This window comes from Cyanistes caeruleus, chromosome 2 (genome assembly GCF_971803275.1).
Source record: "Cyanistes caeruleus chromosome 2, bCyaCae1.hap1.1, whole genome shotgun sequence".
In the NCBI taxonomy this organism is placed as follows: Eukaryota; Metazoa; Chordata; class Aves; order Passeriformes; family Paridae; genus Cyanistes; species Cyanistes caeruleus.
In genome coordinates, this window is record NC_141702.1 from 109,419,390 (window position 1) to 109,445,744 (window position 26,355).

The 26,355-nt window shown below is 47.5% G+C and overlaps 1 protein-coding gene across 4 annotated transcripts in view; it reads right to left on the reverse strand.

Moving 5' to 3' along the window:
- Window positions 1-2,775: 2,775 nt before the first annotated feature.
- Window positions 2,776-26,355, reverse strand: part of LOC111932519 (uncharacterized) — a 61,411-nt gene continuing 37,831 nt past the window's right edge. For all 4 annotated transcript variants that reach the window (XM_086871453.1, XM_086871458.1, XM_086871474.1 and 1 more), the window contains 17 exons: window positions 25,166-25,377; window positions 24,611-24,771; window positions 23,111-23,157; window positions 22,347-22,435; window positions 21,256-21,406; window positions 20,002-20,163; window positions 17,733-17,865; window positions 15,939-16,044; window positions 14,977-15,212; window positions 13,295-13,447; window positions 11,996-12,113; window positions 10,937-11,040; window positions 9,361-9,565; window positions 7,955-8,171; window positions 6,795-6,881; window positions 4,180-4,629; window positions 2,776-3,723 (listed from right to left, as the gene is read on the reverse strand). In XM_086871453.1, the coding sequence (XP_086727579.1) occupies window positions 4,394-4,629; window positions 6,795-6,881; window positions 7,955-8,171; window positions 9,361-9,565; window positions 10,937-11,040; window positions 11,996-12,113; window positions 13,295-13,447; window positions 14,977-15,212; window positions 15,939-16,044; window positions 17,733-17,865; window positions 20,002-20,163; window positions 21,256-21,406; window positions 22,347-22,435; window positions 23,111-23,157; window positions 24,611-24,771; window positions 25,166-25,377 (2,417 nt within the window). In that variant the 3' untranslated portion in view covers window positions 2,776-3,723; window positions 4,180-4,393. The remainder of the gene's footprint in view (window positions 3,724-4,179; window positions 4,630-6,794; window positions 6,882-7,954; window positions 8,172-9,360; window positions 9,566-10,936; window positions 11,041-11,995; window positions 12,114-13,294; window positions 13,448-14,976; window positions 15,213-15,938; window positions 16,045-17,732; window positions 17,866-20,001; window positions 20,164-21,255; window positions 21,407-22,346; window positions 22,436-23,110; window positions 23,158-24,610; window positions 24,772-25,165; window positions 25,378-26,355) is intronic.

The window sequence follows — 26,355 nt, forward strand, 5'->3', positions numbered from 1 at the left end:
AGCTGAGCCGTGCCAGGGAGAAAAGACACCGAGGGGCTCCAGCCCAGCTGCTTCACCTGCTGTGACTGTTCCGCAGAGCTGTGTCAGTGGGAGAAACTCGATGCCAGAGGAGCCACTGAGCTTTCATCTGCCCCTTGAACAGCTCTGTGATAGCTCCTGTTTTTTTTTCAGTGTGTTGGGGCAAGGCCAGGTTATGCTCAAGGCAAAGGTGTGTCAGTGCACTTGGCTCCTTCTCTCCTCCTTGTGTCTGGCACACTCCGGAGCCCACAGCTCCTGCAGAAACCATCACAGCACTCAGCGGGAGCAACCTTGTGTCCAGTCCTCACAGGGAGCTGTGGTGTCCAGCACTCCACCTCACTGGAATGAGGAACTGTTGCAGCCCCTTTAGAAGGAGCTGAGGAGGTTTGGCCTTCAGATCAGCTCCTTCCCACCTCTTGATTTGCTGCCCTGGCCAAGCTGCTGCTTGTGGCAGCACTTGTTTCACAGCTGAGAGCCCTGCTCTGCTGGCGTGCAGCCATTGCAGGAGCTTTTGCTAGGGACATGGAGCCTTTCAGATCCTCCTAAGGAAAGCTCGGGGCAGAATTTGTCAAAAGATCATTGCATGGGCGATGCTTTTGCCATTAAATCCTTTCTCTGTGCTCCATGCCTCACACAGTTAATATTTGAGGAAACAAGTTTGCTGCTCCAGAAATTCCTCACATCAGTCAGTTTGCCCATACAAGTACACTATTTTGGATGTGTAATTGTGGACAGGGCCCACAGTGGGCTGGGGGTCAGAATAAGGAGTTGACAGAAAGAAGAAGCCAGCAAGATTCCTGTGTGTCCATGAGAAGAAGAGAATGAAGATAAAGGTAGAAGGAAACAAAGAACATCTATGCTGCAAAAAACACCATGGAAAACCAGGATTTATCTGTATTTTTGATTTTTGGGGATGCTTGCTCAAAACAGTGGTTAGACCAATGGACTTGAGGGGTGGTGTGATGATGGCCAATGAGATGGGATGCATTGTGAGGTCAGAAGGCAATAAAAATGCTATGTATGGGCACAAATAAAAAACTTGGAAGAAGTTTTTTTGTGTCGTGTCTGCTCTGACAACGACATGTAATCTCACTTTAATTCATTGTGCAGAAGAACAGAAGAGCACTTCTTGTGATCTGTGTGTCTAACCTGAGTGACCTTGCCTCCAAGAACTTGGAAAAGTGGGGAGAGATGGAATCAGTAGCACAAGGATCTGCACAGTGATTCTCCCACAGGCCTGAGGAAACAGCCCACTTCCACTGGGCCACGGCTTTTTAGCCTACATCAAAACTTCATGCTTCAGATTGTGGTGGTGAATCCCCCCAGCCTTGTCAGGCCACACTGTGACCTGAGAAACGCTGGTTAGTCCTTGGCCTTGCTGAACAGCCCCTGGGCTCAGCTCCTCTTGAGCTTATCGGAAACACTGAGCGCCGCCAGGAACTTGTGCTGTCTAACGAGCTCCTGGGGTTTTCTATGAACAGCCTTGGAAATTACTTTTCTTGCCTGAATGGCATAACATCCTTCTTCTCACACTTTCAAAGGCCGGGTGCTGACCCAAAGTGCGGCCAGGATGAAGCATTTTATGACTGAGGCCCACTCTCTTGTGGCCCAGGAACAGCGGTCCAAAGGAGGCCCTTGGAGCTCTCCTGGACCACAGGGGCTGCCAGCAGCAACCGCCCTCGGAGTGGGGCCTCTCAGAGCCAGCGAGCTCTCACGCTTGCTGCACTCGCAGGATCGCCCATCAGCAATGGATCCTGGGCCGATACCCCCACTCCTGGAGGCTGCAGTTTAACTACTGTTAAGCTTGAGTGCTGTTAAGCTTTTAGGCCATATTCCTTTTTATCCTTGTCCCTTATGTTCCTTTGTCAAACACACCTAAACACACACACAAAGATAGTTCTTGGTTCATTTCTGGTTTCATTGACTGCATTTTGTTGGTTGCTTTTTTCCTTGTTTTCCTTACATTAACTGATTTGTAAGTAAGAGTGTGAATGTTGCCAATGAATTTTGTTGAGCTATTGTTTCATATTCAATCTGGTTTTTACCAATAACCTTGCTGGAAAACTTTTAAACAATCTCAAACACTTGTTTGTAACAAGCTGTGGGAGCATTAGGTACAACCTCGGTTGACACTGAAAAGCAGGAGAGTCATTCTAAAGTGACTAGTTTAATTGCCCATTTTATTACTCTTCTATTTCTTTGACTCTAGGAAGTGAGGCCAAGCTTTTCTTGGAGGCAGAACGTGTGTGAGATGCACTTTGGGATTATCCCATAGCTCTGGGCTGAATGGCACCCAGGAGTACAGACAGATTTGAGGAACCCTCATCACTGGTTGTTGGCCTCACATCCACTCATCCTTCTGCAAACAAGTAGCAAACAACACTGCTGAACTGCTGTCCTGGATAAATGTACATACAGATGACTTTTCCAAAGCAGTGCATCTTTTCCCACATGCTCTTCTTACCTATGAAATTGTGATTGAAGACACCTCTGAGCCAGGTTGGTGTGAGCTTGCAAAGGGGCAAAGCTTTGGGATTTGGGCACACTTCTCTTTGTTTCTTTGCTCAGGCCTTTTGTGAGCACAGAATACATGTAGGTAGAAAACTTTTGACTATACAGGATCTTTTGGGTCTATTGTCCCCTGTCCTAGTTCAGGGCAAATTTGGGAGAAAAGCTCCAAATGGGGGTTTCCCCAGGGAAAAAAATTCAAATGACCCCTCCCCCCAACTGGTTTGGGAAAAATAATTTCCTTGGAGAGAAGTGGATAAAGCTGTTTATTTAACAGAAATTGAATAATATTAAACAATAAAACGTCTCGTTGTTCGATGGGATGGCGAATCTAGGAAGAAAAGTCCTTTTCCATGTGGTGTAGTTCGGATTGCTCAGGTTCTTCTCAGTCCTTTTGGTGCTGGATAGTGCTGAGGCCCAGGCCCCGGTGGGCCAAGGGCTTGAGCTCCTGGGGTTTGTCTGGGTGTTTTTCAGTCCAAAGCAGATTTGTACAGATCCAGGAGAAGAAGAAAAAAAAGGTCCAGGGAACTCCTCTGCCTCAGCTAACTAAAACTAACTGAAAGCCAAAGAGAAGCTCTGTCCCGCTGTCTCTCCGTGCTGCAGAGAGCACAATCCAGGAGCAGGATGCAGGGGGGGTGAGTTTTCTTTCAACACAAGCTGCGTGCTTCTTCTACCCCCCATTGCTCTCAGAGCCAGTCTCAAAGGTGAGAGGCCCAGCGAGGAAAGGACGTGGTGAGTCACTGGGACATCAAGTGAGCTGTACTCTGATAACCTCAGCACATCTCCTCTAACCTAGCAGGTCCTAGTCTCACATTCTATGCTTGTTTTTTTAAAAATTTAACTTACATAACATTAAAAAACCCCACTGTATCTACAAAAATATATATAAAGAATTAAAATATGTCATCACTATTTAAAAACTACAATCAAAATGTATCCTCAAATGTACATTATAATATAAGAACACTTCATCCCTACTATACTATATCCCTATACTACACTACTATCCCTATACTATATCCTACATCCCTAACTCTAAAGCCTAAGCCATTAAACCTATTCTTCAATCAATCTTAGGAGATGCAGAAGCTTCTTCCTGAGCTCCGAAGAAAGAGGGCTCTTCTGGATGGGAGGCGAGGACTTTGTTGGTAAGAGCATGCAGAGGAAACTTCTTGGTGATAGAGAAGCCTGTCAGGTCTGCAAAATGGAAACACAAAGTATAAGAGAGAATGCAGAGCAAACCTAAAGCACCTGGAGCTCCATATATCATGGGACAGATTCCTTCAAGCTTCTAAACAGCTGCACAGGGAAACATGCTCCTGCCTTCAGCCACTTGAGGCAGGCCAGGGGAAAACCCTGCCCCCCTTGCACAGAGCTACCACAGGAACAGCCTGGCCTCTGGGCTGGCCTGGGACAGCAGGGAGCCCAGAGCCCTGGGCTTTGCAGCCATGGCTCAGCTGCACATGCAGCCTCCTGCTCCTGTCCCTGCCCCACAGCTGAGCAGCCCTACAGCTGCACGGGGCACTGGCAGCAGCACAGCTCATTGCAGGGGGCACATGCAGGGCAGAACTGTTCCCTGGGGATGAGCACAGGCTCTCTAGGCTGGCACAAGACCCTTCTTCCTGCCAGAGAGCAGCCCAGATCCCCCCTCACCTCTGTGAGAGGCTGAGCCCTGCTCAGCCTTCGTCTTGTCCTCAATCTGGAGTTGTTTCAGGCCCCCCATGCCTTGACTAGGAAGGGCAGTGGAGAGAGTGGGGGTGGATGCAAACCCTTCCTCAGTATTTTGTCATTGTTGGCACAGCTAAAAAGTCACGTCCGGAGGTGTTTGAGTCAGCTCTTCGTCAGCTTCCTGGAGAGCATCAGTCCCTCACCAGCCCAAGATGCTGGAGAGGTTATCCCGCACATGTGGAGGCTGGCTGGCAGCACACTTCCTCAGCTTGGTGCCCATCACCTTGTAGAGGGCAGAGGCAAGCTTGGTGACCACAGTGCGGATGTTGGCGCTTCGCACGGGCAGCGCCTTGTTCCCCAGGAAGGACCAGAGCACAGGCAGGGCGTAGCGCTGGACGACTTCAGGGCTCCTGGGATAAACCCATTCCACAAGCACTGCCAGGAGAGAGACACAAGCTTCTTAACCACCAACCTTAATACAAACTGGGATCTATTTCTAAGTTTTGCCTCTGGCTAAGATCAGAGAAAGAGCACACAGAACCTCTTGAGCCAGAAATGGGCAAAGCAGCTGATCCTCCCAGAAACAGAACCAGCAACCCCCCAGGATTAATTTCTCCAAGCAGGGCCTTGTAGCTCTGGCAGACTTTGTACTTTTACTAAACTATTTCATGGTCTGTTTCTGCAGGAACAATGCCTGAATATGACAAATTGCCTTTTATTTCCATGAAGAAGTTGTCTAAACCCACACTGAAAATCTGGACATGCACAGTAGAGATGCAAATGTGGGATTCCTAAAAAAAGGATGATTCCATTTTTGTGACCTTTGATGTCAAGTGCCAAAAGTCTAATCTGGCTCTTCCCTTTGCTCAGTGGCACACAGCAAAGGGCAGTACTAGACCACACTTCAAAACTCCAGCCCACCAGAGGTGGGTGCTGCTTGACACTTGGAGAAGAAACATCAGTGACTGGCTGGTGTCATTGGCAGAATGCTTTTGTGGCTTCCAACAAACAGCTGTTCCAAACCCCAGGGTGTCTTAGATAATGACCCAGACCCCATTCCCATGGCATCTGAGCATCTACACATTTTAATGGCATTTCCCCTCCCAAAGTTAATGGCATTTTTCCTTACAATGTGCACTGAAATAGAGGAAGAGAGAGAGAAAACTGTTACCCAGGGGACTACAATTTAACCAAAACATGAGTGTTTCCTCACATTGTGCCTGAAGCATCCTCTCTGCTCGTTTTCTGAACTGAACTATATCAAACACAGGCAAAAATTGACTATCAACAGGTGTCTTCCATGGAAGATATGTCTGAGAGATCAAAAGCTGAAATGGTCTGGAGACCATTCTCATTTTCTAAACAGGCAAAATGTTGTGTAGGAGCCATTTATTACTCTGTGGTGGAAGAGACTTCATTTTCTCTATGCTGTTAATTCACCAGCAGTTATCAACATTTCAACAGCTCCTGGAAGTACCCAAAACCAATGCTTCTAAGTGGGAAAAGGGTTATGGTATCCATTTAAAAACGGGGGTTCACTTGAGTTGAAATGCAGTTAAAGACATTGGTCAGTATGGATGTTGAGAAGAGAAAGAGCTGTGTGTTCCTACTAAATCTCAGACAGCATATCTGCTCTTTCTAAACTAGCCCTAATTAATGTTTAATTCCTTCATTTGAAAAAGAGATCAAAATAACTGCAAAACTAAACTCCCTCTTCCTGGAGATCTACTTTATTCAACTGCTCTTTAACACGCCTTTGACATTCCCAATCGCTGAACATGCCCTTTTGAGATTCACAATGAAGATACAAAGTGTATTAAACCTTGCATTTAAAGATGCTGGCAGAATTAGTGGTGGATTTAGCCCCAGTTAAAGCAAGGCCATAAATCATCTTCTCCACTATATACTGAGATGATGATGTTTCCATTCCTTGTCTATTGCTGCCATAGCAAGCTCCTCTGAAGAATCAATTAGCAGCTGCATTTGTAGCATTTTGGACAGCGCTGACATAGGAAGACACTGTTTGCACTCCCTGAAATGCTCAGCCCAATGCCACTTTGACAGCACAGGCAGGGAGCCTGAGCACTCTGCTTCTGCCCCTCTGCCCACAAAGGCTACCCTTGCACTAAATCTGTGCCTCTAATATGTGTGTTGAGTTTTGACCTAAGCTGAGAGCCCCAGGCCCTGCAGGGTTCAGCCTCAAAACCTTCCAAGAGCAAAACAAGGATTCTGTGAGGACAAAACAAACTGATCCCCTGAAACAGCATTTGCCACCACTTTCCCTCAAGGGTCACAGATGCCCTTGAACTTCCAAGAGAGGAGCCAGCTAGGGTATTTTTAGCCCTTCCCTTTCCTGAAGGTGGCTTCTGAGATGTCCCAGTGAGAGCTCAGCCACGAGGCTGAGCACTGCCCCCGTCTCAGATGCTGCACACCACGGCAGCAGCCAGGAAAACCTGCCCAATACACCTGCCATGGGTGTTGGGCAGGAGGGACAAGCTCAGCAGGTCCTGATTTGGAGGAGCTACTCTACTGTCTGTTCACAGGCATTCCCTGTATATTCTTCCTTGGAAGACCTCTTGGCTTAGAAGGGTTGGCCATACCTGTGATACGCTCAGTGACATCCAGTAGAGCTTGGCCACTCAGTTGACTCCATCTGTGGCCAAACTCTTTCATCAGTGATACTTTATCTACAAGAGAAACACACGTTTCTGCTCACTCTTCGGAGGTCATAGGAGAAAGGACAGTGAGGTGGGAAAGGGCAGGGTCAAGCCCATTTTATAAAATAAAGTCAATTTCTGCTGATTCTTGAATCCTTCCAGCCTCCTAGGGAGGGTTTTTAATTCCAAGAGAAAAGCTCTTCTTGCACAATTGTAGATCCAAAGTTGTCTGCTCTACCAGGAGCTATGTTAAACATTTCCCATCAGGGACCTCAAGAGTTCAATCACAAATAAGCAGTGAAAAGGGTTTGCATCCCAGAGTAAAAATGTGCCCCCCATACTTGGAACAGAGAAAGGCACTGAGTCAGGCAGTTCATGAGCTCACAGAGCAGCTGAGGTGGAGAAAGTGGAAACTCCCCTGGAAGACCTGCCTTTCTAGCACTTCATTTCTCACACATATTCCCCAGTGCGGCATTTTCAGAGCTGACATAAATCTGTGTAGCAAAGGAATTTGCAGCAGCCCTTGCCTAGGTAGCTATTTGCTACAGCCATCTTGCACCATGCAAAACAACATGTGGAACAAGGCATCATTGACAGCTGGATTTCTACCTGTTTCTTATAAGGAAATGAAGCTGCTGAAACAAAAGTTCTCCTTTGAAAAAAGAAGCCAAAGAAGGAAGGTGGGAAATGGTCAGCTAATGCCTATAAATGTAGATTCTTCCAGGAGGCTGCTCTGCAGAAGCTCTGATGGGCCTGTGTCCCTTCATGCCAACAGCAAAGCTATTCACTTGGGAAGTTAAATGGGGCCCAAGCAAACTCCAAAATCCCCTTGGCTCTGAATTCTAGCAAAGCTGTAGACTTCCAGGACTTCCTCTTCAGACAAGCAGCACAGAGCCAAGGGCTCCTGGGACCTTTGGGAAATGCTGATGCACATTCAAGCCTGTTGGGGCACTGGTGTGTAAGGACTGCAGCTCCACAGCTTCTGGTGGATGTCAGCTGCAGCGTTCCACAGACAACAAGAGCTGTCAGGGCTCTCAGCATTCTCTTGTGTGGGAGAGGCAGAGACACAGCTGAGGAGAGTCCATGTCAGGGGTCAGCCTTACCTAAATGAGAAATGGATTCTTCCAGCGCTTTCACAGCTGCAGAATGAACCCCGGGATCCTTTGAGTTCAAGTTGTTTGTAATTCCTTCAACCAAATGGATGATCACCGGGCTCAAGGCATTTTCCAGGATGCCAATGATTTCTGCCAGCACGTCCAGCGCTTTCTGCTTCACTTTCTTGTGGCTGTCAGATATTCTCAGGACAACATAATCAAAAATCTGTGGAGAAAACAAACAAAATGACAGCTGGATTACAATGTCCTTGTTTGAAGAGGGGATGTGGACATGTGCACTCAGCAATGTAAAAGATTGAATCTGATCCTTTTGGACAGGTCGGCACTTGCTTGCACAATTTCACTGTTTTCCTGGGGACCACTCACTGCAGTGGTTGCACAACCTCATGCTGGTTGAAAGATTTTCATCTATTTTGAAGAGGTATGGGTGGGGACAGAATAATTCCTATGGTGTTTTCCTCCACCTGTAAATATTTAAATTAATTAAATTAATTCCATTTATTAATTCAAAAAGATGACCTTTGCTTTAGAAGTATGGAACCAGATATTTACAGAGCTCATTTTTCTGTACACTTGCCTCAAGTACTGAGGGCAATTTTGATATTGCCAAAACTATGGCTGGAGGAGATCTATGTTTTCTTTAGTCTGTCTCTATCTCTGTGTCTGGAGAAGTGCAGGGCTCTGATCAACTCTTCCAGGAACCACACCATTTGTCTAACTAACACGTAGGCTTCTGAAATTTATTGTGCTGTACAGCTCTTATTAGAGCAGGTTCAGTCCCTTGACAGCCACATTATCAGGCACCATTTACTGGAGAAAGGGAAAAAGCAGCTTCTGGGAGGAGAAGGCACAGATCTGTTCTTATTCATTTTCCTCCTTTTCCAGAGAGAAGAACAGGACCCGCCAAGAAGGTTGAGCACCATCTTTCCCAAGAGGAATAGGGAATGGAAATGAGTAGCCAGACGCGTGCCTGTGCAAGACAAGATGAAGTTTACAGAAGTGTCCTATAAAACAATCTGGGTTTAATCCAACCCAGCCTGATACTTCTCTTCTCTATCAAAACCCATGTTTTATTTAGAGAATAATTGCCATGCTTTCAGTGCTGCTATTCCCTTCACTTAACCCAGCTGGGAGCAGGAGAGAGCATCAGCTACAGCAGCAGCAAACTCTGTCATCATCTGATGAACAGCATCAATAGGCACCTGCCCAACAAATACAGCTGGACTGAAAGAACTTGTTCTGAAGCCTGGATCTGAATGAAATTTGTCTGTGTAAGAGGGACCAGCCTGGCCCAAACTGCCAGGATGTAGTGCCAAGACACACAGAATGAACTTCACTGCTCCAGGCTTGGGGAAGGAGCTAAAGGAAAGGAACAATGAAGATACCCTACATACTTGGACAATGTTAGTGGAGATGAGCTGGGGGCGAGTTTGGCACAGCTCGAGAAGGAATGCCAGTCCTTCCAGCCGTGTCTGAAACCCCTTGGCTTCCAGGAGACTGTAAAGCTTCTGGAGCGGCTCTGTTTCTTCCACAGATGGAGGTAACGTGACCTGGGCTTTTGCACGGTGGAGGAGGCGTCCCTCAGAGGTAGACTTCACCCTGGAAAATAAAACCAAATTAGAACTTGGTGGTGATAATACCTTCAGTTAATGGAGAGCAAAACATCTCGAGGAACATCCCTAATGATGTGATTTCCAGCTAGAAAATCATGAGGCTCTGAAAAATAACGTGGACCTCATGACAATCATTACAGGAGACAATCTGCGAGTAACATTCTCACCAGTGCTCACTCAGGAAAACCAAGGATGAGATGTATCTGATCTACCTTCAGATGGCTTCCCAGGCACAAAGGTCTCATTGCTTTGTGGGGAAAGAGAATTTAAACTTGCAAGTTTAAATGCCTCCTCATAGGGGACATGTGTGTCTTGTAGTAAGGAAACTCATCACTCTGGAGAAGTGTCTCTACAGCAGGCATGACAATCTGTAACAGTAGCTCAGATGCCTCTGAACAGATGAACAGGGGCATATCTGAAGGATCCAGGAAATCAGTAACAGAGATAAAAACAGAAGGCAGACATCCCAGCACTATGCTAACTTTATGTTTGCTTCCCCAGAGACTAGATCCACAGCTTAACAAACCCACAGGGAACAATTCTCCTGCATCAACCTGTCTCTTCCATGAGCATTCCAAGTTCCTAGCTATGCTACTGAGGCATGTGCTCACTCTTCTGCCACCACTGAGCATGACAGAGCTAAAGAACTTTCCTCTGTTATCACAGGAGAACAGGTACAAGTAGCTCTGCCCCTGGCAGAAAGGACAGCAAGGACCAAATTGCTGTCTTAAATTTGGACTGCAGCACAGGGGGAAATAAACCAAACATGCAGTCCATCAAGCAAACAGTGTGAAGGACAGGAATATCATAACAAAACATCCACATTGAGACACCTGTTGACCAATGTCGCTTAGGAATTGCCTTGATACTTACTACTCAAACTTGGTACAGTTTGAGAGTAAGAAAACCATGAATCAGCCAGGCCCAACAACTTGCATGGGAGCTGCTTGTTTGGGGAATGGCATCTTGTTTCCTGACTGGGACTTCTCATCAAGACACCAATCTGAAAAAGACTCCTCTCTGATGAAAAAAACCAATCCTGATTGAATTTACTTGTCCCAAGTCCAGCAGCAGAGACACAGCCATCTCCATGCCTCCACAACACTGCCCTTGCCAGTGCACTGCATCGTCTGAGCCACAAACAATGGGTGTCTTTTTGTTGCCCAATTTCTGTGGAAACCTCTCCAGAGAAGCTGTGTTCAGTGTAATGCAGAAGTAGCCAATTTTTATCATGGAGCATTTGTAGGGAATGGAAACCATCTCTGGTACGGGTCATCTGCCCCAGAAAGATTTTCCTGAGGAAGGACATGTAAAGCTTGTCACATGCTTTGTCCCATCTAACAAAAGTGCTCAGTACCGTTTACTAGAAGGCAATGTGGCCTGGGGCTTCTTCGAGGAATCGCTGCTCTTCTTCACCGGCATCTTGACTGATGGGCCTTCACCCTTCTGGCTTTCCATCTCCTACAAAGACATAAAGAAACCCCATGACTCTTTAGAAAATGCAATAGGAAACTCCCTGTTTAAAACACAAGTTGGAACCTCAGGATCACGGCTACCAAGACTTAGGGAGACATTTCCTAGCTTACAGAAGGCAACAGACCAGAGATTCAGTAATGCCAACTCTTTGTTCTCAATAGCCCAAGGCAGGTTATGGGTGCTGCCATACTGAGCAGCACTCTAAAATCCCAATTTCATTAGTCTTGAGCAGAAATGGGAATAATGCACACTGGTAGGCAATGAGTGTTCTTTAAGGAAGCAGCAGAAAAATTTGGACTCTCTGGGAGCTGGCCCATTGTGTTGGAAGTTGATTCAACACTCGCTCTCCCTGTTCCTCCACAATGTCACGCTCCCTTCTATAATGTAGATAAGAAGAATAAAAAAACCCCACAAACAAACAAATGGTTTTCCACTGGACGCTGCTGAATTCCAGCTCCAGAGAGCTTGAGAGCAGGACAGTATTCCCAGCAGACAGACAGGAATTGCAGTAATGCAGATTGACACGTACATCTTTTGTATATTTGGAAATTTTCTTGAATATTTGGAAATTTTCAAGGCACTACTACGTCCAGTGTCGTTTGCATAGACTCTGTTATCTTCAGAAGCACTAGTCTTACTTAATTCCTTTACTGGGGGCACAGTAGGGAGAGCATGGTGAGGGGTTACACTTAAATGAAAACCCTTTTTCTCCTCTTCCCCTTTCCCCTTTGTGATATTCAAAATATTCAAAACCCCACTTTTTCCCTATGAATATCAGTCCCTTTGTAGTCTGCAGATGAACAAGCTGAGGATTAACAGCTCATTCCCAGGAGCAAAGTGATTCAGGAGAATGAGATAAAGACTGATTAGGTATAATTGATCTCATATAAGCATTGGCAATCCTTGCACAAAGGAGACATTTCTCCTGCCAAGCACTTACTTTCTTCTTAATTCTTGTCAGAATATCTTCCAGGTCACGGGTAGAAACAGATTGCTCCAAAAGCCTTTTAAATTTTGGATGACTTAGCATCATCTTCACCATCTCCTGTCCACAATGCCTAAGGAACAAAGGAAGGGAAAGAAAGGAAAGTGAACAAACATAGGAAGAGTGTTAACAGAAGAGGCTGATACCTTAAACTCATCAGGTGCAATCCTTGCATAAGAAGGCATTACCTACTCAGCAAAGAGAGACATTTACCTCCACTTGTCACTGCACAGTGCTGTCAGCTGAACACAAGAGGCAAGAGGAGAACGTGGGGCAACAGAAAATACCATTTGATTCTGAAACTGTGTGTGTGCTTCTGTGGGATCAATGGATCCCAGGGAACAAGCAAAACACATCTACTTGGTTGTCATAGCCTATTAACAGTGTCTTGCTGCCACTGCACAATAATTTGCCTTCATTTAACAGGCAGGGAAGCCAGGACAAAACACCTCTAGCTTCCTATTGATTATTCTATACCATATGTATGGACAGGGGCAGCTCGTTGCTCCTGTGTTCTTGGCAGCTATTAATGGGAATTTAATCATCAATGCAAAAGAATTCAATTATCAAAGTAAGGGGATTTTGGTGGTTTGGGTTGATTTTGCCACTCAGAACCTGCAGTGCTCTTCAAGAACAAATTTGGATGCCATTCAGCCACAGATAACAGCATTATAGATTTCTTCAGAATAGGTTTAGAAAGACTGAATACATTGGCTAAAGACCCCTGAAGTATTTCTAGGAAAATCTTAAGTTAATGAGAAATATATATTTGGGATTCTTCAGTGATGAAAAGTAGGCAATGCTTTGGCTTTGTGTGGTGCACCTAAGGCCAAACAAAACTGTTAGTCTGGCTAATCTGAGCTCTTTTGATCTCAGTCAAGAATCCTTCAAGTCACAGGAAGCTGGCAATGCTCCTTCTTGCTGGACAACCTCAGGTTACCCAGTACAATCATTTCCCTGGGGAACCCAGAGCACTGGTCACAATACCAAGGCTGACAGAGCTGAAGAAGGGTTTGGACAATGCTCTTGGGCACATGAAGTGTCTCTTGGGGTGTCCTGAACATGGCCAGGAGCTGGACCTGATGACCCTGATGAGTCCCTTCCAACTCAGCGTATTCCGTGATTCTATGCCCCTTATCCACATGGAGAGGTAACATATTATTTCCTGTAGTTTCTACAATTTTGTGGGTTTCCCTTTTAAAGCCAGACACCAAAGAGTTTTTGTGGTTTAGGAGGTGAAATGAAGATCATTACCTTGTGTCCTTGTGACAGTCCTGAGCAAGCTTCCCTGCCACCTGCGCCAGGGTCTCAGCCCTGGGTGTGCCTGCGATCTTCGTGACTCCAATTTTCCCCATCAAGGACAGGAGGAGTTCGGCCGCACACTTCCGCACCTGGACGTAGCGGCTCCTGGGAAGAAGAGAGCAAACACTGGGACACAGGGAGAAGGAGGCACAGCTGCACAGGCCTTGGCCAGAGAATGCTCCCTGTCCTTGCTGAGCAAAGGAGGCCTGGGTTCTCCCTGCAACTTTAGACACCTGTAGGAGGTTCTGTCCTCAGATAAACACAAAGTTAGCATTGCACAGAAGGAGTGCCTGCAAGGAAGAGGGAGGAATTCAGTCTCCCTGCATTATCTGATACTCAATTTCTTTCCCAAAATTTACTCCGAGAAAGATTGAAAAATAGATTACATATGAATAATTTAGAAATTAATGACAACTCATGCTGACCCATCAGAGGCACCCACTACACCAAGCAGCAGAAGCAGGACTGAGGCTCTTTCCTCCCATTTACCCCCAATTCTAGAGACCTCCTGCGAAAAACAAATGCAGGGAAAATGCCCCATGATTTGGGGCGTGAGGTTGCAGAATATCCAGCAATGCTGCCTGTTCCTTCTGTGAGGCTTGGCAAGGGATACATCTGAATGTTTTACCCTATTCCAAAGCTGAGGGAGGGGTGGCAGGCAGTTTAGCCAGGTTGTCCTGTTCTAGAGACTGTCTCTTGGGAACTATCAGGCCCAGCACCAACACTTAAGGCAGCATTTGCTTCAGCTGTCCAATGGCATTCGGCCTGTGAAGGTGCCTGTAAAGTGATTCATCATCTCAAAGCTAACATGAAACATCAGTTTGAACAGAAAGTAAAGCTCTAAGGCCAGGACAGTCCTACAAGAATCCTTTTGGCAGGAGCTGCACCTGCTGTGCTATCTGTGCCCCACCCAGCACATTCTCTCCCATGTGCTCCATGCCCCAGCAAGTCTCCTCCTTCTTTCTCAAGCTAATGGCATAATGAGGAGGCATGGTTTGTCCCAGGGCCTCTGTGCTTAGCGCTGTGAAATATCAAAGAGCGCTCACAGCTACAACTTCAATTGTCACTCTTCCCACAAAAGCACAAGGCTCTATCCTTAGCCTTTGCAGGCACTATCCTTTTCCCAGCATTCACCAGTTCTGGGAAGCTCTGACAGGCTGGGAGAATTCCAGGAAGCAGCAGGAAGCTGAGTCAGAGGAGGTTTAGGTTGGATATGAGGAAAAGGGTTTTCACCCAGAGGGTGGTTGAGCACTGGAACAGGCTCCCCAGGGCAGTGGTCACAGCACCAAGCCTGACAGAGTTGAAGAAGCATTTTAACAACAATCTCAGGCACTTGGTGTGATCCTTGGGGTGTTCTGTGCAAGGCCAGGAGCTGACCTCGATGCTCCTGATGGGCCCCTTCCAACTCCCCATATTCTACAGCTCTGTGATTCTGTGAACTTATAGGCTGCAGGAGGGCAGAAACAGGTGACAAGAGGAAAGAAGTGAGGTTGATGGGGGAATGAAGTCCCTGACTTCACAGAAGATGCAGGATGCAGGAGCCTTCCCTCCCACCATTCCCATTCTGTCTCTCATCCCTTCCCCCATGCACACACTAGAAGGTGAAGAAGATCACTAGAAGAAGAAGAACCTACTTGGCTCCCCTGTCCATGAGAGCAGCCAGTGCTCGTGCAGGAGTCACGTTCTCCACCATGATCCCCAGGGTCTGATTGGCTGCTTTCTCCAGAAACTCTGGGGAATTCCAAACCACTGGGAGCAGGACCTGAGCAATCTCATCCACCTCGGAGTCCATGTCCTTCTTCAAGGCTGCAAAGAGCTCTCCAAGAGTGACGATTGCAGCGTAGGACACCTTTGAGCGGAGGTTGGTCACCTGGGGAAGTGATGAGAGAAACATAAGAATCACCTTGAAAAGAAAACCAGTGGCCTTAGACAACAGTCCCAGGAACTGACAACACTTCCCACTGTGTCCAGGGGAAGATGAAAGCACAATAAGAGCAGGAGAGCATAGGCACACAAAGGCACTTAGTCTGGCACCAGTTTCTGGCCTCAGACCTGCTGACAGCAGGCCTAAAAACAAATCATTTCAATTAACTCTTCTATCATGTCCACCCCTTTGATTTTAGGCCCATTTATTCGGAAATAAACAAATTAAACAAGGGCTGCTAGCAAAAAATAAGGCACAAGTCATAAAGAGAAAAGAATCATGTGCTCCTGTTCAAAAAAGCAACACTATTAGTTGAAGGACTTAGCCAAGAAATGGAAAGCACAGGCTCAAATCTACAGACTAATTGGCAGTGTTGAATTACATCTCAGGCAGAGATTAGGACACTGGAAAATAACGTAATTAATGTCTCAGTTTGTGCATTTGCACCTTGCGTTACAATGACACCTCACTCAAAGATGAGTGTCAGACAGCCAACCTACCAGGAAATACAGCTACATGCACACACTGATCCTAGCTGAGAGACATTAGAAATACAAGGTCTAGAAACAGAAATGAAGGCAATCCCTGAGCACACATGGACATGAACATGCACATATCTGCTCTACACACCATGTATGAGGTACGGGGAACAATTCAGAAGAATGTTCTCACCTCGCTGGTAACTGCCAGGCAAATTTCACGAAGTCTACAAAGCAAGACTTCTGAATGGGACCCAGCCAGCTGTCCGATGCTGGAGAGCGCCTTCTCCTTCAGCTCCCTGAAAGGCAAGTCCCAAAAAGATTGTTTTTTCTCTCCACCCAAGAACTAGGCAGCACCCTCTGAAATGACCAGGCTGGCAGCTCAGTGGGACCTCAGTGGGAGGTGCTTTTCAAGGAGCACTTCAGGAAATTGTGGAACTCGTGGCCACAGGATGCTGTGGCTGTCAAAAGCACACACAAATCCAAGAGGCAAAGAGAGGGGTTTCAGAGTCTTCATTTGTGGCCATTTTACAAGACAGCCTTTCTGAAACCTCAGGCCCATGAGGTCCATGTTTCACTTCTTCTTAGAAGCTGTGAGACCGGACCACGCAGCTGTTTCCTGTCACCTCCCTGTACCTGTCCCTGAGACACAGTCCCATGGGGCTGTTACTGGGACTTTTTCCTTCTTTACCAGCCCCAGCAGGCAGTTCAGCAGTAGGAGACTGCACTGGCACTCTGGAGCTGACTTTCCACTCTGCAATCCAGGCCTGTCTCTCACCCACTCCACTTCTTTTCCTCCTTGCCCAAAAAAGCAGCAGGATGTCCCAGAAGATTCCACACCTGGGCAAGAACAGCTAAAACTCTGGCAAAGCCCACTACCTAAAACAACCCCCACAAGAGCAATATGTTATTTAAAAGGTGCAAACAACTCCATCTCCCAGCACCTGCTTTGTGCAGGCCCTCAGCTACAGGCAGGTTTGTGAGGCATCAGGGCTGCAGCACAGGGCTGGTGATCGATCCCACAGGAACCCCTGATGTCACCCAGACTCCCCCACACCTCCAGAGGATCTCTGCACCTCACAGGGCACCAAGGAGAAATGGGGAAGAGAAAGCAGAGGAGAAAGAGCAAAGCAAAGGTGACTGCACAAGGAGATGCATTGTGGCAGATTCTTCATGTTTATCCCAGTGTGAGTGGAGTCCTTATCCCCGTGTGAATGAAGCATCCACCAGTGAGTGGGTGCTAACCCAGACATCAAAAAGACAACCAATACCACCCAGCATCCATCAGGTTACCACCTCTGGGCCTCCTTCTGTCTGTGTCAAATTTTGGGACACAATGTGAGTTTTAACCAATTATTTCAGGCCCATATGATGCAGTGAGAAAGAAAAAGTTGAATTCCAAAAGATTCCTAGAGGATTATATTTCTTTTTCCTTCTCTTCTGCCATGAGACCTTCAGGAGTAATGACAGGCTGAGGGACTTGAAAGCACAAGTCAGGCCATTTCTCAGGAAGAGGAACTCCCTGGAGCTGCTTCTGGCATTCACAGCAGGAGGTCCCAGGGAGACCCTGTCACCTGCCATTGCTGTCAGCAGTGGGGCCAGAGAGAAATCTTACTCAGTCCCACTGGGCCAGTGCTCCAAGGCACCCAAATCTCTACACTCAAAAGTGCAGCCATCCGGCTTCTGCCTTCAGCCAGCAAATCATCTTGTCCCACAGCTTTCTCTCTTCCCTCAAGATTTCCTCTGCAGCTCCATGGAGCAGCAGGCAAAGCGAGCAAACAGCAGGGACCTGCTGCAGCTGGAGCACTGCTGCAGACCAAGGCCAAGAAAAGGCTGCTGTCAAATCTTTATCCTCTCACGGCTCTGCAGTGGTTTCACTGGTGCCCCTTGGCCCTCTGGGCTGTCGGGGCTCAGAGGCACTAGCAAGATCCACTTCTGAGCTACCTTAACGCTAAGAGGGAGACAGAGTGAACGGGGCCTTTCTTACCAGTCATCGCTGCCCAGCAAGGACAGTGCCTTGAGCAAGGCCTGCTGTGGGTCACAAGAGGCTGTGTCCTTCTGCCAGTTCCCACGCAGCGGCTCCTCTCGACGCTTGGCACCAGAGGCCGTCTGCGAGGTCACTGTGAGGAGAGGGTCAGCCATGAGCGCTGCAGCCCCGGGCAAGGCACCCCGCCATGGAGCGGCCTGCAGCCCCATCTCCCAGCCAGGCTTCCGTGTGGGACAAAGTGGCACTGGGACAGACACTTCCCTGCTGCCTGGCTCCTTGGGCTGCTTGCTTTCTCCCAGCCCCCCCAGCTGGGCCCAGCTCCAGGCTAAAGCTGACAGCTGCCCACACAGCGCCAGCTGCCAAGTGCCACAGCTACCACAGGCAGCGGCAGCTTCCTGAGGCCGCAGAGCTCCCACTGCCTGCCAGACAGCGCCCACCAGCAGGACTTGCTAGCCCAGGAGGGAACCCCTCAGCTGCCTCTCTTGTCTCAGCGCCCTGATTTCCCCCAGCCCCGACGACAGAGGCACTCTGCAACTCCCTGAGGAAAGACCTGCAGCTGCCTCGCCACAGCACCAAGCCCAGCCTGAACAACCCAGCCCTGCTGGGCCCGGCTGGATCCCCACGGAGCAGCTACCAGGGAGCAGCGATACCTGACCCTTCACTCCTGACAGCGCCTCTCTTCCCATTGCCTTCAAATCTTCTAGACAGCAGGCAGCTGACTGCACATACATTGTAGCCTACTGTTGCCCAGGGAGTACTTTATGGATTTTGTTCTTTCCAAGCATCATGAGTCTTTGCCCTTTCAGAGGGACACACTGGCTGTATTTCAAAGATGCTGAAGTGAAATTTCTTTGTCATCAAATGGATGTGTTTGTGAACTCAGCAGTGCCTAAGCCTTCACTTGAGGAAAAATGCCATTTCCAGTCTAGACAGTTGATATAAAAGCCTTCCAAATGCAAACTGAGGATAAAAATGTGCAAATACAGCTGCAAATTGTTGCCAGACACATGCTCTTGATAATCAGGTGTCCAGGCTTTGCCTTAATTGAATTTTTTGGTACAGAAAATAATGTAAAAGGTATGAGAAAAATCAGATGATAAATGCATGTCTTATGAAACTCATTCGTCATCAAAAGCACTGTGCATCCAAAATTTCATGTCATGCACTCAATAGCTCATTTACTAATGTGTAGATGAAAACATCAGAGCTGTCAACAATGATGGACTATCAACACTGAACAGAATCTAGATGAACTTCTCTAGACTCTGCAGGGTTTCTGTGCTACCTTGCCTGTTCTCACAAAGTATACCATAACATCAAAAATATTCAGACGGGGGCTAATGTGGATGTCACTGATGTACCCCAGACACTGACATCAGTGATGTCACTGCAGAAGTGTGTGGACATACACATCTAGGTTCACTATGAATGGAGAGCCACGTCAGGCTACTTCTGGTCAATTCTCAACATGGAAGTAGCACCTCTAGAAAGGAGCATTCCAAGTATCATTCCTAGCTCCTTTCTTCTTATCTCACCCTACCTGGAATGCTAGCACAGGCACTCTACCCACAGGGGAGAGACAAGAGCCACTAGGGACTATCTGCTGGGTATTTACTGCAGGCAGCAAACAGCCTGGGAGCACCAGGCAGCCCCTCCGGGCTGTCACCTGCTACATACGGCCACTGTATTTGGCTGGGGTGACACAGGAGGCACTGCTTGTTCCCTCTTGGCACTGCAGGCTGTGGGATGGCAGCAGTGAGGAGCCACTGGGCACTTCTGGGAGCAGCAGCACGACTGCACCAAGCTGCTGACTGCCACACAGAGACAGCCCTTGCTGGGATAGCAGGAAAGCTGTCTGCAGAGCCGGACAGCAGCACAGGCAGAGGGATGAGATGGTGAGTGGACAACTGATCGTGGTGGTACTCGTAGGTGCCCAGTGAGCACACCCTGGCACACTGCCCCACAGCTCATCCCTGCAGTTACAGCTGCCTCTTGCACCAGTGCTGTGGTTTGGATTATCAGGAGGGGCAAAAGCCAGAGCTTAGGCCTTTACCACTACTTTATTCAGCTCAACTTTCCAATGGAACTCTAAGAACCAACTGCTCCACTACTGCAGAGCTGGACTAACTCAGAAGTACATTTGCTGTTCATTCTCAGGACAGGCTATGGACCCAAGATCCCAGCTGTGCTGGGTGAGGCAGGTGGCAGTTTGTGCCCCTTGGGCAAGGAAAAACCCGTGGGGGAAAAAGCTGCCTCAGAGCAGGCTTACCTGAGGAGTTGCGTGGGAAGCTGCCATCCCCATGGATGATGGGCATATTGGGCAGTGAGGGCATGTTGTTCTGCTTCCTCAAGACCTTCTCCTTCAAGGCACTACCAGGGTATTTTCTCCGCACACTGGAAGCTGTGCCATCGACAGGCGGTACGCTAAAGCCTGTAGGGAGACCAAAGAGGAGCTTGTAAGTGGAGGCTGCTGCACAGGGTGACGATGGAAAGGGCCAGAAAACTTGCTGGACTCGGGTAACAGCTCTTTGTTATCCCAAAGAACTTCAAGTATAACAGTGGCATGCTAACATGGGACTGTGATCACAGTATCACAGAATCCTACAAGAGTTTGGCTTGGAAGGCACCTCTAAGCACCATCTAGTCCAACCCCAGTGAACATCTTCATCTTGACGAGATTCCTCAGAGCCCCATGTAAATTGGATTTGAACGCCTTCAAGAATGGATCAACAACAGCAGCTTCTGTGAGCCAACCCTTCCAGTGCTTCATCCCCTTCATTATAAAAACATTCCCCCTAGAATCTAATCTGAATCTACCCTCTTCTAGTTTAAAACCAAATTGCAGTGATGCTTCCCCTAAGAAAGAAGGAAAACCCAGTATTGCTTTGCTTTTGTTTTCCTGTTTCTGGCTGGGGAAGTTACCAAATGAAAGTGCAGATAGCCTTGAGTGATGCCCTCGGGCTGAGTGCTGCCTCCTAAGGTCCCTGCTGCCACCCTGGGGGCAGCACACACAGCACTGCAGTCAGAGCCCCTCAGCCAGGATTCAGTCAGGAACGCTCCTTGCTCCTGGGGCTACAACAGAAGCACTGGCTCAGGGCTTCAGCACAGCTCTACAGTGCCAGCTCCTCAGCAGGCTGTGGCAGGAGAAGGATCTCTGGTGTTTTCATTAGATGGAGTTGAATTTTGTTTCTTCTCAGTTCCACCATGGCTGAGAAGCATTCTTCTGGACTCCCCTTCCCTGCAGGCTTCTCTCCAGGAGAGAGTCTGAAGCCCCAGTCAACTTTACAAGACAAAATTTTCTACTCTGAAAGACTTTGGAGATGAAGGTGGGAAGCTGATATTCTGTTACTGAGTCAGTGAAACCTTGGGCATGACTCTTCATGCCTCTGTATTTTTTTTGGGGGGAAGGGAAAGAACTCCTCTTCAAGCTTCCACTCAGATGCAAGCAGAACAGCCTGACTGCAGCACCGTGCAAAGGGCAAGCAAGCGGTCAAAAAGGACCACAGGTGTAGTCTGCACTTACTTGCTTCCTCTGCATCCCCAGGGTCAGCTGTCTGTGGAGGCAGCTGCAAGGATGTTTCTGTTTGCCTCCTTCTCTTGAGCTCTTTCTCCAACAGCTCCATTTTCTTCCGCTCTAAGTTCTTTTGAGCCAACTTGCACAATGCAGGACGGATCTAGTTGCAAAGGAAATACATCACAAATGTAAGCAGAGATACCCAAACCAGACACAACATCTCATCAGGAGCACAGGGTCCATAGAGTGCCACAGTCTTTAATGCAGCTCCATATTCATCCCAAGTGTTTCAGAAGAATGTCTTCCACCCTCATCTTGGCAATTACACACACGGAGGTGGAAGACTTTAGGGCCACAACCTTACACTGCTCCAACTGCAACCTATGACAGGAAGCCCTGCTTGAAGCACCAAAGTCATACGAGTGCTCCAAGACAGGTGAAGAGCTCACATGACCAGAGAGCAGGCAGTTCAGTTCCTACAGGCCATGGCAGCAGAATAAAAACCATATAAATGTGCAATAAATACGCAGCAAGGAGGGGTAATTGCTCTTGCTTAACACTCATGGCCAGGAATGGCAGCTGTTTCTCACTTCCTGGCCTCTGAAGAGCTCATCTCTGAAGGTCTCTGAAGGACCTCAAGCAAATGACTCATGTGAAAACAATTTGCAGAAATATTGATATTAATGAGCAGAAAAAGTGAAAAAGAGACGGCTGTGAGATACAGCCAGAAAGGTTACCACGAAAAATCAAACTTTCATTTTATTTTTCAGCCTTGCTTACGCTTAACATTACAATCTTTGCTTCTCTGCTCCTGAGGGTGCAATTTGCACACATTCACTAGTCTGCAGCTTGCTCTGCCATTCAGAACTTCTCTAAAATGACCTTGGCACCTAAAGAATGCTTCTGGCATGACCTTAGCACCATCTCCAAATCAGTCACCTTTTCACCACTGGTAAAAGCCACACAATTGCTCTTTAAAAAGCAAATACATTCCAAGAAGAATCCCCATCCCTCAGGAATGGAAGATTATGATTATCAGTTACATTTGGGGCCAAGCAATAAGGAAAGGAAGTCTGCTCATCCCTGTCTTTAACCCTTACCTTTCCAGAGCTGTCCCTCAGGTCTTCATCACTCATATGACCAGGACTGGTGGGACGATCTGTCCCCTTGGCTTGGCTCAGTGGGAGGCCTGGGAATGGAAGGAAAGGTTGGTGTAAATCTCTGGCAGATTTCAAGCCCTCAAAAACACCATGCTGGGCAACAGGCAAGAAAGATTCCAGATTGCAGAGGTCTAACAAAACACAGGGATTGTGTATACAAACCTCCTGCTCCTTAATTGGAAATTTCACAAGGACATTCCCTCAGAGGAGGTTTCCCTATTTCTCCCAGTGCAGAACCAGACAATGTCCAAGCATCCCCTTTACATCCCAAAGGGTTCAGCTCAGAAAGTGCCCCAAGGAAAGGTTTTCTCCTTCAAAGGCAGGAAGAAGAACTGGGAACATTTCCCATTTCATGCTCAATGCCTGATTTTCTCTACTAACTGTGACACTGGAAAGGCTGCAGGGAGATAAATGGCAAGTGCTGGATGGAGAGGAATGCTTCCTTTTCCTGTGCTGCATTTCCAGGGCCCCAAGGTACCACTCCAGCTCCTGCAACTCAACACTTCACACTGGAGGAATTTTCACTGCACCACCACAGCACACTCCCAGTGACTGGGCTCTTCAGGAGTCCACTGAGCCCATCAAGGAATAGAAATCAATTGAAAGAATTTTTGAAAATAATTATTTTTGTCCAACTATTCAAAATATCACTTCTGTGTCAGAATTCTTAATGTCATTTGAGGACAGACATGTCCTGTACCTACCTCCTTCTTCAGAGTCATCATCTTCACTTCTGCTGCTGGGTGTGGACCTTGAGAAAATGGAGGACAAAAGAACAGATGAGGAGATAGAAAGAGAATGGAGGGAATGCATGTAGCATGAAAGGAGGCAAACCTTCTTAGCTTGGTCACTCTGATGAAGGAGGAAATGCAACACAGAAACTAAACAAGATGCAAAGCTGATTCATTGTTCTTAAGCTCTCAGTTGCTGGAGTCAGACAGAGCTGGCCAAGCTCCGGCTGAAACACAGCAGTCATTCTTCAACTTGCATCATAACCCCCCAGTTCTGCTGTCTCTCCTTTTGGAGCCAAGTGGCTCCTACAGCCTCTCTGAAGCAGCAAGAGCTGCTGAGCTGAGACACGAGGCTCTATGGAGGGCAGCTGCTTTTGTACTGCTGCAAAGCTTGACTTTGCCTGTTTGTGCCTTACACTGGTGACAGACTCGTGCTCCATGTGGTCAGAGCACTGCTGTCTCCTGAGAATGATATTACACCTTCTTGCTTTTTCAAGAATAAATAGGCTTTTCCACACACAGCTGTTAGAGAAGGATATTCTGATTGTACTTTAACCCTACAGAAGATTTTCAATGTGAGTGATACTTCTGTGGCTCCTTCTTTATTGTTATCACTCAGATAAGCTTGACAGCTACATTTTCTCACAAATATCCAAGCCAATATCTTTACATCAGGTATAGTCCTATTACTCTGCTCTAGCAACTTTCCTTCGTTGATCTTAAGCACTCACTGAAATATTTAACATCAATTGGATTATACATCTATACCCCATAACACCTCTGGGATCTCATTTCACAGTGCGGGCCCAGCACAGAGAATTTGCACCTTAGGTTTACTCTGGGATTCCTTTTCTTTCCAACAGTTGGCAACACACAGTGCTCTCCAGAATTTGACAATTACATCTATGAAGTAATTGCTTCCCAAAGCTAGTTTTCATCGCCCTTTTTTCTGTAACTCCCACTCAGTTCTGTGTTGGTGATTGTCAGTATATTTTTTTTTAAAAAAAATTATTATTTGTTGGCACGTGAACTATGGCGCCTAACTATAAAAGTATGAGCACTGGAATTTGCAGACACCTTAACAATTGCCAATATTTGCCCAAACACGTTAATGTGGCTGCAGAATCTGACAGTCAAGGATCACAGTATTCAAAGATCTGCAGCATCCAGACCCATGCAATACAGTTCCCAAATGACACCACAAACATTACAGAGGGAATCAACAGCCAGGTCCAGAAGAGGACCTGTCTTGAGGAGCTTTTCAGTCCTGCCTCCTCTTCCCCACCACCACCTCTGCTCTTGGGCCATATGGTGGTAGGTTTGACATTGGGCTGGATCACCACAGATAGGGCCAAATGCTGAATACACAGAGGTTTGCCTAAGTACATGGGAGAGCTGACTGTGCAAAATAACCTCACGAGATGGGAAGAGCGAGGTGAACAGCACACTGGAGCAGCAGACACCTTGGCTTACCTCATCTCCTGGGACTCTTGCACATCCAGCTGCAGAGAGCTTTGCAGAGACCCTGCAGCACTGCCAACATCAGGACTTACTGCCCTGCGTATTGGGGGGATCAAAGGCAGTCCCAGTGATTCCTTCTTCATATCCCCTTCAGTGGGATACAGCAAGGAAGCCTGCAAAGAGTAGAACACAGTGCTCACATCAAGCATCCAGTCTTGTCCCCATTCATGCCTCAAAAAATTTAGCCATGTTCTTTACTGGAACCTGGCAGGAGAACAGAAATCAGACTGATGGAACAGCCTGGCCCAGGATTGGGAATGCAAAGGGAAGTGCTGAGGGAGAACCCAGAAACCCTTCAAAGTCCTCTCCTGCTATTGTTACACACTGAAAATGTGAAGTCTGCACCACACACCCATTGCAAAGACATCCTGAAGCTCAGTGTCCAGCTGAGCTCTTCCTTGGCTCAGCTGCTTCCCTGGGCTCACTTCACAGGGACAGCTCTCCAAGCTCTGCCGGCAGCACAGCGACTGAAAATCTCGCACACAGGACATCGCTTGGTCTCCTTACCTTACAACTTTTTCCCTTTGACTTCAGCTCCTCTCTTTCTCTGGTGTCTTCATCATAGCCACTGCCATTTTTCCCACTCTCCTTCTCAAAGCTGCACATTTCTCTTCTGTTGGAAGACTGAGAGGTTTTCCGGATGGGAGGCAACGGCTCGGAGGGAAGGAGCATAGAAGGAGATAGCCGGAAAGATTCGGAAAAAATGAACCTAGTCAGCCCTGCAAAGAAGAAACAAAAAATGTAACTGGGGCAGCAAAGCAAACCTAAAGCATCAGAAGCTCCATATTTCTTGGGAGAGACTTCCTGAAAACTTCTAAATAGCTGCACAAGTTGACATTTCCAGGCATGAAGACCCTTGAAGCACTCCAGAGGAAAAGCCCTGCCCCGCTTGCACAGAGCTCCCACAGGAACAGCCTGGCCTCTGGGCTGGCCTGGGACAGCAGGGAGCCCAGAGCCCTGGGCTTTGCAGCCATGGCTCAGCTGCACATGCAGCCTCCTGCTCCTGTCCCTGCCCCACAGCTGAGCAGCCCTACAGCTGCACGGGGCACTGGCAGCAGCACAGCTCATTGCAGGGGGCACATGCAGGGCAGAACTGTTCCCTGGGGATGAGCACAGGCTCTCTAGGCTGGCACAAGACCCTTCTTCCTGCCAGAGAGCAGCCCAGCTCCCACCTTACCTCATGGCTGAGGCATGCTCAAAAGGGAAGAAGTGAGTTAGGTGAACTCCCACCTTTACAATCAATCCATCTAATGCATGAGCCATCCAGGGGGGTTTTGAATTATTCCGAAGATCGATTTGGATGTTATTTTTCATGAAACTAGCATCACTAGAATTCCTCTGAACTGTATGGAGCTGGCAAGCCAGGAGACTCAGCTTCTACTACTTTGCTTATGTGTTGCTCATTGCCCATCCACTACTTTGGGAACTCTTTCCTTCCTCCAAAGAGATGCCAGACAAAGCGGTGTGCAGAATTTGACAACTACACCTAGGAAGTCATTGCTTACCAAAGCTCATTTTCATGCCTTTTGTTTCTGTAACTCCCACTCAGTTCAGGGTGGGGTTTTGTTGGTTGCTTTTATTTCTCTTCACAACTAAGGAAGTGCTGGCACATGAACAATGGCACCCCATGTTAGAAGTGAATGAACATTTGTACTCCCCTTCACATGTCCTCAGTGTTCAAGGAGCCCAAATATGTA